Raw genomic sequence first — 10391 nt, 5'->3', positions numbered from 1 at the left:
ATGAGGGGAGGTAGGTGGAGGCATGAGTGTCTACGTTAGGGGAGGTAGGTGGAGGGATGAGTACCTACGTTAGGGGAGGTAGGTGGAGGCATGAGCAGAGGTACCTACGTGAGGGGAGGTAGGTGGAGGCATGAGCAGAGGTACCTACGTAAAGGGATGTAGGTGGAGGCATGAGTGCCTACATGAGGGGAGGTAGGTGGAGGGAGGAATACCTACATGAGGGGAGGTAGGTGGAGGGATGAGTGCCTGCATGAGGGGAGGTAGGTGAAGGCATGAGTGCCTACATGAAGGGAGGTAGGTGAAGGCATGAGTGCCTACATGAGGGGAGGTAGGTGGAGGGATGAGTGCCTACATGAGGGGAGGTAGGTGGAGGGATGAGTGCCTACATGAGGGGAGGTAGGTGAAGGCATGAGTGCCTACATGAGGGGAGGTAGGTGGAGGAATGAGTACTTACATGAGGGGAGGCAGGTGGAGGGATGAGTGCTTACATGAGGGGAGGTAGGTGAAGGCAGGGAATCCACGTCACTGTAACTAATGTAACCACCTGCTTTTGGCTTCAGATTCGCTTGACAGCGAGAGAGTCGGCTCGTGCTCGGAGTTTGCACTTGTGCGGCAGCAGAGTCTTGAGGTGGTGACGAGCTCGCGTGGACCCTCCCCACAGCTCGGTCTCACCAACAGCAGCCCCCGCCCAGAGGTGAGCGCCTCATCACGCATGCACGCACGCTCCCCTAGTGAGACTCCGGGACGTTGGGCAATGCCTCGATAGCTAATTTAATTAACTATCTATCAAAATTATATGTCTTAAGAGGCTAACTAGTTACTATATACGTATACTAACTAAAACTAAATGAATACTAATACTATATTACGATATTAATATTGTAATTACAGGCACCTGCACTACTGTCATTAATTAAAGATATAGAACTAGCTTCTGCATTATTATCGTTGATTTCATTATGGTATGAGTAATTATAATTGTACCTGTGCTAGGTTTTATGCTATTTATAATAATGGTAATAGTCTTGAAATTAACTGTGATTAATTATAGTAATAATGTATCAAAGTATAATGTCTATCATTACTATCATCCCGATATTAAAACCGTCATAGTACCATCAGGGAAAGTAACCCACCTGTGTTTGTAACCGTGACGACTGCTTCTGTCTCGCAGGTTATACAGGAGATAAGTGAGCCCTGCCATTCGCCGCCACCCCCAGCGGTTGCCACGGCAACACCGCTGCAGGTAGGAGGACCATTCCTACACCTAGCAACGCTGGCACAGCAGGGACTGTTTCTGTGGGCAGTCAGTGACATAGAGTCGGTGCCTGAGGGTGCAATACTCATCAACCAGGAGACAGGTAATCTCTTGCTCATACTACTCATTAAATAAGTTCGTTCGGTTGGTAGATAATAGATCTATCTTGGTTAATTTTTACTGAACCGTGTTGATTCAAAACGTACGTAACTCGCAGTGTTCGAAAGTTGTATGGCACATTGTTTGAGTAGTGCATTAATAATTTCATAACATGTTGCGTATATTGTGTGTTGTAGAAATATAACATTTAAGGATTTAAACCTGCACAGATTTATGTTTCATTTGCCCAGGTCATCCGTACCTGAACCAGGACAACACAGTGTACAGACACGTACCGGGCCTCCTGCCACCAGGGTGCGTACCTAGTCAGCAGGTGCTACCACCTGGCGAAGCTACAGCGTATCCTGCGCACCAGCCGGGATCGCAGGACCGTGGGCAGGATGTGGGTGGGTCCCCTCCTGTACAGGAGAGTCAAGTTCTCTGGAGGCAGTGCTCTAATGTAAGTTGTGTTTCCTTTATAGTTGAAGGATATGCTTGGCTTTATATTGTAGTACACCATTAATATTCTACATTCAATTTCTCAACATTTTATTGACGTTCATGTATACAAAATATTGCCAAAATAGTTTTGGCCAAGTGCAGAGTCACTATCCTGAGCAGACGATTCGTTTTCATTCGACCTCTGAAAATTGTGATCCTGCAACTGTCCCACATCCTGAGTGTATTCAGGCTCAAAAGAACAATGTTGAATATGATCCATTGCCAATGAACTTCACAAAGTATGATAAGGAGCTGCAGTTATTTACTGTTTTGTTTCATTGTGGAAATGCATTCACTATAATTAAGGGGCCACATTGATATCGCTTATTTTACATCGCTGAGGTTACAGGTGTACTCTGGTAATTTATATAAAATATTCTGAAATATATTGGTTGCTGCCAGCTGATCTGTGATGGGATTCATTTTAAGGTATGCTCAGAATGCTCATGTACACTCATGTTTCTTAGAATATAGCTATTTGCCAGAACCAACCTCTTTAAGTGCTATCCAGTTACCCGGGCACTATTATCCGTAACAGCCCCTAAAAAATCGCTTATTTTTTCTAGTTCTTTTTTATGCAATTCCACAATATTATATGAAGGTGGCGTGCCATGTACAGAGAGGTTTTGATGTTTTCGTGTTTCCAGGAATCGAGCGGGAGTGATGTAACGACACAGCTGTCACAGATGCATGTGACGCCACCGTCACAATTCAAGGTTCCATCAGGTGAAGTTAACCCACAGCAGACAACTGTACAGCAGCAAGCTGCCACGCCGACCTTGACTAATCATTCCCAGTTCTATCCGCATCATCATCATCAGCAGCAGCAGCAGCCACAACACCAACAACCACAGCAACAGCAGCAACAACACCACCACCACCCACAACAGCAGCAGCAACAGCAGCAGCAGCATTACCAACAGGTTTGCACCTGCTAGTAACAGCATGGCTGTATTATCAAAGGTTAACTATCGGTAATGCATGTGCACACCTGCGTGTATTGCGAATTTGGTTTGTACTGAAAGATTATAACATTGTCTCTAAGCCTGAAGCATGATCAAGGTCATTATATAAGGACAACTAAAGCCATTAAGGTTGATTAATATTGATAGCATACAATTTAGGCCAGTAAGGAAAGTTTCCTGAGGAAAGTTGTAAGATAATATATGCTACAATTCGGTTCAGTAACCGGTTAGTAAAATACTTGAAGATTGCACCATGTTGAATAACAATTTGGCGTGTATGTTCCACATATATTCGCGTCAACATTATAAGGCAGTAACGCTAAAGTGTCAGCTCATAAGTGCCTACCTGTTAGCATGTATGTGTATGGTATGCTGAATTATGTGTACACTAGCAAATTGTAGGTGACTGTGTGAACGCATGACTCGTATTGTTCGTGTATGGGGTAATGTGTGATCGTTGATGGCGTGACAGTGTGCGTTTTATTTTATTGCCTGCTGCTCAGTATGGCTCCCGTCAAAAGCCAACTATGATGGTTCTGCAGGTGCCAGCTGGCCAGCAGTGCCACCTGATGGCTAATGGGGAGCATCCGGGTGCTGGTCCTGCTCAGCATTTTAACGTTTTGTGAGTATGCGTGAGGAGCGCCAGTTATGACGTTCTGTCACCATCGCGCGACACTCACGCAAACAAAGAGTTTTGGTAAACACACCAAGTTTGTTAGGTGTCACGATTGACATATCTCTGCGATGTGATTGACAGGCAGCTCTAGCCAGTAATTACTATTGTTATAGTAGTATATTATTATTTCTTATAGTAATAATAATTACAATAACCATTAACTATTGAGATAGGACATTTAAAGACAAGGCTTAGTAACGAAATGCAAGTAAGTCGACATTTCAGCGAGCAAATGTGCATATGCATGTAGATACTGGTCTCACTTGACTGACGACCTAGCGACAATCAAGGTGCCGCAATACTTATCACTCTCACACGAACCGCACGATTTCCTCAAGTCGACAGCTACATCTCTGAAGGTGACCCTTGTGTTTCACTTTAGCTACCAAGCGCCATACAGTCCACATCAAGCTGGTCAGCAGACTCCTCCCTCGCCATCTGTTCTCACTGAGCAAGCGCATGCGCAGCAGCAGTTTCTCAGCCATGGTAAGTCATCCCCCCGTACCCGTGGTGCGGTGCAATCGCTTTGGCATGTCGGTCGCGCCACGACTCCTGAGGTTCATCGCGCTGTCGTGTATCCGTGCAGCCGCTGTCCAAAAACATAGCTCTGTGATGACTATTGCTACTGTTATAACAGGTGAGAGAAGTTATTGCTAATTAGACTGATATCATTGCTAATATTACAACTAAAACGTTCCTAGAATTTCATTCATCTTTTAATTTTTATGCTTTTTTTTCACATTCAAACGATGAATTTTGATGTCAGATTTTTTTCCTGTTAGGATACAATGCAGTTGCGTATCAAATGCCAGGGCAGCCATATGAACATGCTCAGACAAGTTACCCGCAGGTGTGTATGTATAAACAAATTTTGAAAAAAACGTAATTAAATTTTTACAAATATTCATAATTATTCATTTTTATTTGAATAACATAGTTTCATACATACGTAAGCTTACGTATGTAACAGTTGTTGTGACTGGCAGCGTGTAACCAGTGCAGATTTACAAACCTTACGTATTCTCGAGAAAACCCCTCGGTCACCCTCCTCCACGTTACCTCAACATCGTTCTCTCGTTGCATTACGAGCGCTGAAAATGACTGCCCGAGTCGCTAACGCAATCGCTATCCACGCATTCTAGGTTCAGTACGGCCCGCAGGGGTGCAGTCCCGCCCAGCCCGGTGGCGCCTCCTACATGGGTGCAGCGGCGGGTGGGCCGGTCTACTACAGTGTGGCTGCGTCGGGGACGGGCGCGGTGCAGGCGGCCCCGATGGCGGGCGGTGCGGCAGTGCGCGTCGCCTTCCCCGCACACATGCAGATGCAGATACCAGGCAACGGCGCAGGTAGAGTAAGGAAGCAGCGACGGTGACGTCGTTCGGTTGACGATGTTAGTCTGAAGCAGGTATAGATGTAGGTGTGTGAGCAGGTGTGGGGCAACGGCGCAGGTAGAGTAACGAAGCAGCGATGGTGACGTCGTTTGGTTGACGATGTTAGTCTAAAGCAGGTATAGATGCAGGTGTGCGAGCAGGTGCAGGGCAACGGCGCAGGTAGAGTAACGAAGCAGCGATGGTGACGTCGTTTGGTTGACATTAGCCTCGTTCACACGAGACCTCGTATTTATGAAATACGGTATTTGCGAAATACCGAATCTGAGACAAATACGCGGCTGAGCGTTCACACGCTGATTCGCGGCTCCAGAAATAGGGTATTTGCGAGCTGCGAGCTGCTTTAAACAATCAAGCGAACAATGCGAAATAAACAATGCAATGCGCACCAACTGCCGATAAAATACTTAGACTGGTTCGCACTCGACAGTTCCACTCGCGTTACACTGGAACTGTCGAGCGCGGACCAGTCTATAAAATACGCAGCTTCAGAAATCCGTTATTTAGCGTTCACACGAGAAATGCGCGGTCCAAGAGATCCGGTATTTCTCAAGCACGGCAAATTATTCGGGGTCTGGGAAGCCTCGTATTTACATCAAATACCGGATCTGTTTAGATACCGTATTTCTTGGACCGCGCATTTTGCCTCGTGTGAACGCTAAATACCGGATTTCTTGCTACGTGTGAACGCGGCTGATATTAGTCTGAAGCAGGTATAGATGCAGGTGTGGAGCAGGTGTACAGGCAGGTGATGAGCCACTTGCTAGGCAGGTGTAGGACGGGTATTGAGGCAGCTATAGCGGAAAGTATAGAAACAGGTATAGAGGCAGATGCTATATAAAGTATTGAGCCAGCTATAGCGCAAGGTATAGTGGCAGGTATAGAGACGGATGTAGAAGCAGATGCTAAATAATGTATTGAGGTAGCCGCTTAGTAAAAGGATGAGAAGAATGCGGGCGCGCTGCTCCTCAAGCTGAGGATATTTTCGTAACTGCTTATTGCACTTGCTCGCTCAAATACGCATGACCATCACAACGCAACGCATTTGACACGTGTCGCGCCCACAGTGCGTCATTCACAAGTGATTCTAACATGCAGTCGTTTGCCTGCAGTGTGGAGCGGTAGTCCCGTGTCCATGCAGCAGCAGCAGCAGCAGCAGCAGCAGCAGGCAGTCTTTCCCGTACACGGTCAGTCAGCGACGGCTCCCGTCGTGGTGCGCTTCGCTCATCCGGCACACTACACGCCGACAGCAGGTAAGTGCTGGCTGCTGCCGCGCCGCGTATGATCGCATCCGAGCAAGCCGGGCACAGGTTTTTTCCGTTTTTTTTATAAGGGGGGTTGTCTGAGTGAGGCTGATGTTTCGAGGCCCCAAGGTGTTGCTATTTGATGCCCTCTGGATGCATTTCGGCCTTATTTTGAGGAATTTGTTTAAAATGATAAGAATAATTGCCGATAATAAATAGAGAAAAAATAAATGATCAATTTTGTGAAGAATATTAGGAAGGGTTGGATCTGAATAAGGTAAGGAGAGGTATATAGTATGCCACCATTTCATAGCAAAAAGCGTGTTTTTCATTTGTATCACTTTGCAAGGCAAAGCAGCCACAGTCACTTACTCAGATTCCGAATACTACTATTATAACATTGCAATGTATGTACAGTATATTATTTCATTACATCGCATTGCATTACATATTAACATACACTGCATTACATATTAACATACATTGCATTACATATTAACATACATTGCATTACATATTAACATACATTTCATTATACATTACATTAATTACGTGATACACATTGTATATTATAACACGTCAAATTCACTATTCACGCCTATGCTTCACACGTGTGTAGACCTCACTCATTTTGCTTACGTGCGTGCCACAGATTTTGTGATCCGGCAGCCGACAGCGGCGGCAGCGGGCTTGCAGCAGATGCCGTGGAGCAGGATGCAGCCTCATGCTGCGGCAGCGAGACCTAGACCAAAGATGCTGCAGAAACCACCGAGTCGGCCGGACAGCTACACAGAGGCAGCGGACATCAGTGACGGTAAGATCATTGATCGAATGATCGCGGGCCCTGCATGGTGTCGATAAGTAACATCCGCAATCCAGCCATCCGCCTGGAGGAAATAACGGGTAGTTCTAGCCAATCGGCGTTACAGATAAGCAGGGCTACTGCTGGCGTTTGCCACCTTTGCAAAATACGATAAATAAATAACAGTGGCGATTTTAACACTAAGTGGCGAATGCAGTTGGCGAATGATTTAACCGCTCACAAAATTACGATTGAATGATGAAATCATCAAATTGCAGTGTCGTGTAAGTACTAACATGTTCCGGAAGCTAGTTTTGTGTAGACTAAACAACATTATTTCATTTGCTTGATTACTTTATTAAAAATGTTCTCGTACATCTGATTTCCCATATCCATCTTCTATTTATGCCGTGCTTAGCACATACGATAAAGTTAACAGTGGCTATAGTTTTTCATTGGTGGCTAAAAAATAACTGGTTGCTCAAGTCTTGGCTCAAACTAAAACATCCAGAAGGAGCCCTGGATAGGGCGTTAAAAACACTTCTAAGTTCCACAGAGTCGACAATGTGGTGTATATGCGTGTGAAAATTGTGGCTCAATTCTAACGTTTTCCCTCTCTCACACGAATTTCAGCTTCTGGCAGGATGACGTGATCTTGACAGTGCCATCTTGCAGCTGGCGACTCCAACCAAAGACGTTGTCGCTCAGTGCGCACGCAACGCATTGAGCACGCACTGTACTACCCAGCTCACAGCGACTGTGATAAACTGCTAACCACGAGGGGCTATTCCACAACCAACCAGACGCCGCCGCATGAGAGATAGAGATGGGAAGAGAGAGAGAGAGAGAGAGAGGGAGAGAGAGAGAGAGAGGAAGAGAGGTGCGGGTGACTAGACATGTGTTCTTGTCAACAGTGAAAGTCGTTCGCGCCGAGGGAGAATCGAAAGGGAGGGGTGGATGCCAGGGAGGGGCGGCCAATCATGAGGTATGAAGGGTGCTCGAAGAGCATTGTCAGATGGGAACTTGAGGTGAGAGGTGAGAGAATACTGAGCTAAACCTGGGAACACAGGATTATCGTCTACTTCCACACCCACAGTGACTCGTCCGCGCAATCCTCAGAGTCGGTAGAGCGAGTAGATCGTCGTTGCTTCTGGAATAGGCCTTGCTCGAAAACCGACAGTATTTACGCCTGACTGGACAAAGATGGCAGTAGGGTTCCAGCTGTCCTGACCCGGGGGCAGTGACGTCCCTGCCGTGTCGCGTTAGTTCTCGGTGTATTCGTGCTAGTTATGGAAACCGGCGCATTCGTGTTACAATCATGGAGAGATGGCGATATTATCTCTGTCGAATTATCTGAGAAGCACGTATATTCTTTTTGGCACCACTTCTTCACGAATGAAGGAAGGCGATAATCAAAAGGACGATGACGAGGAACGAGTTGATTCGATCGCGAAGTTTTTATCGCCAAATAAATAGGAAATGCCACCAAATCAAAAGCTCAAGCGGATTTAGTTCCGGATATGACGTGTTGTCATGGTCATTAGGCTGTTAGCATGAACTCATCTATAACAGTTTATGGATCTACGCGTGTACACATTACATAAATACGTTCCTGATGTTAGTGACAGCCAGTCCGCACTGTCTCGGCTATGTTTGTGGTGTACTGGTTAGTCAGCCGTCAGATATCGGTCTGACTGTCTGCATGGCAGCAGTGGGTGTAGATTAATAACACATATAATGTCTTTGTACTACTCGTCAATCTTTACTGCTGCGTACATCTTCGTCTGGGTCACTGGTAATGAAGCATGGGATGGACGCTTGATAGTTGTCATCGCTTTGATAATTTTCATGTGTACACCACATGCTTTCTGAGGCTGGCTGAGATACACGCTTTACCATTGCGGCGAAGATGGTTTTGCTAGTTTAGGAATTCCATCGGTATACAGAAGTATTTGTATGCTAGCGTTCGTGCGTATGTGCACACGTGCGCGCGTTCGTGCGTGTGTGCACACGTGCGCGCGTTCGTGCGTACGCACGTTCGTGTACACGTCGGCCGTCATCTGTGCGTGCGTACTAGCTTCCGTGCGTACCAGCTTCCGTGCGTGCCAGCTTCCGTGCGTGCGTCTGCATGTGCAAGATGGTGTTCGCGACGCTGCGTGGTGCATTACACTACTTGTCCATTCGCCTCCCTGCTGCCCGTGTGAGAAACGAAGGTGCTACCAGCTGGTCGGATGTGTATTAATTACAGAAGACCGCCATTTCTCTGTCGTCTTGATAGTCTCTATCTTTTGATACATTCTTTTTGTATTTTAAGATCTACAGTTGATCACAGATCCCCGAATCTTCTAACCGATCTCGTATGTATCGTGATGTCTTAAGATTGTCCACACGTACGTAGTAGGCATGGTACCAGCTCGTCAGTTTTTGACAATTGATGGTGACGTCATCATCGAAATCATTGCTCATTGGCCTAGACTGTTAAATTTACTAACTGCTAACTAGACCACTAACTAGTGTCGCAGTTTGCATGATTTGGCGTGGACACTCCTCCCCCCCCCCCAACATATATTTATTCTTTTATTCGATGATATTGATGTCGATTAGCTATTTGTGTGTCGTTTGCCATACTCTTGTTGCAGGTGAACGGTGCACACAGACAGGTGATTGATATATTTCTCTCTACGATTTATCGAATTGTCGATATCAGTTTTGGCCTGGGCATGATGAAATCATTAAGGTTTACGGTAGGGGTGTTGATCAGAGAATACTCGGTGCATTACATTAGTACAATACCACGCCACGGTACGATAGCACACGTGAAGGCATGTAATATTGGGGCCTGTGCAGTCAGCCTGTGTTCGACAGGTATAGCGTGTAAGATAGCTAGATATACCAAGTAAGACAGGTACCAATGTAAGGCAGATGCATCCTGTATAGCGTGTATGAACAGGTAGGTATACCATATATGAGCGTGTACATCGTGTACGACAGATATACCCCGTATGAACAGCTATACCATGTGCAACCAGGTATATCATGTATTACAGACATAGTCTGTATTAACAGGTGTACCCTGCGTGAAAAGGTTGTACCCTGTACGGACAGGTATACCCAGTATGAAGAATAGCTGTACCGTGTGTGAGCAGGTATATACCGTGTATGACAGGCATACCCTGTATGACAGGCATTCTCTGTTTTAACCGGTATACCATGTATGAACTGGGGTGCCATGTATGAACCGGTATACCATGTATGAACTGGGGTACAATGTATGAACCGGTGTGCCATGTATGATCATGTATACTATGTTACCATGTATGCACTGGTATTCCCTGTGTGACAGCCATATCCTGTATGACAGGATGGGACTCCTGTGATGGCCTATGGCAGCTATGTACTTGCATTATACACAGTACAGTCGCCAGGTGGCGGGGCATGTGCACACCAAAGTGTAATATCA

General features: G+C 46.0%; 1 protein-coding gene across 1 annotated transcript in view; it reads left to right on the top strand.

Annotated features, from left to right (window-relative positions):
* Nucleotides 1-6943, top strand: part of LOC106815170 (cAMP-regulated phosphoprotein 21-like) — a gene marked incomplete at its 3' end in the record, with an annotated part of 72790 nt that extends 65847 nt beyond the window's left edge. The window contains exons 11-21 of the mRNA XM_014819601.1: nucleotides 561-694; nucleotides 1175-1361; nucleotides 1609-1817; nucleotides 2506-2711; nucleotides 3296-3445; nucleotides 3750-3985; nucleotides 4282-4349; nucleotides 4642-4843; nucleotides 5599-5703; nucleotides 5998-6138; nucleotides 6782-6943. Of these exons, the coding sequence (XP_014675087.1) occupies nucleotides 561-694; nucleotides 1175-1361; nucleotides 1609-1817; nucleotides 2506-2711; nucleotides 3296-3445; nucleotides 3750-3985; nucleotides 4282-4349; nucleotides 4642-4843; nucleotides 5599-5703; nucleotides 5998-6138; nucleotides 6782-6943 (1800 nt within the window). The remainder of the gene's footprint in view (nucleotides 1-560; nucleotides 695-1174; nucleotides 1362-1608; nucleotides 1818-2505; nucleotides 2712-3295; nucleotides 3446-3749; nucleotides 3986-4281; nucleotides 4350-4641; nucleotides 4844-5598; nucleotides 5704-5997; nucleotides 6139-6781) is intronic.
* Nucleotides 6944-10391: the final 3448 nt, after the last annotated feature.

The sequence above is a fragment of the Priapulus caudatus genome, unplaced genomic scaffold (assembly GCF_000485595.1).
Source record: "Priapulus caudatus unplaced genomic scaffold, Priapulus_caudatus-5.0.1 Scaffold1055, whole genome shotgun sequence".
NCBI classification, from domain to species: Eukaryota; Metazoa; Priapulida; class Priapulimorpha; order Priapulimorphida; family Priapulidae; genus Priapulus; species Priapulus caudatus.
The sequence above is the reverse complement of the archived record's forward strand: the minus strand, read 5'-3'. Positions and strand labels throughout refer to the sequence as shown.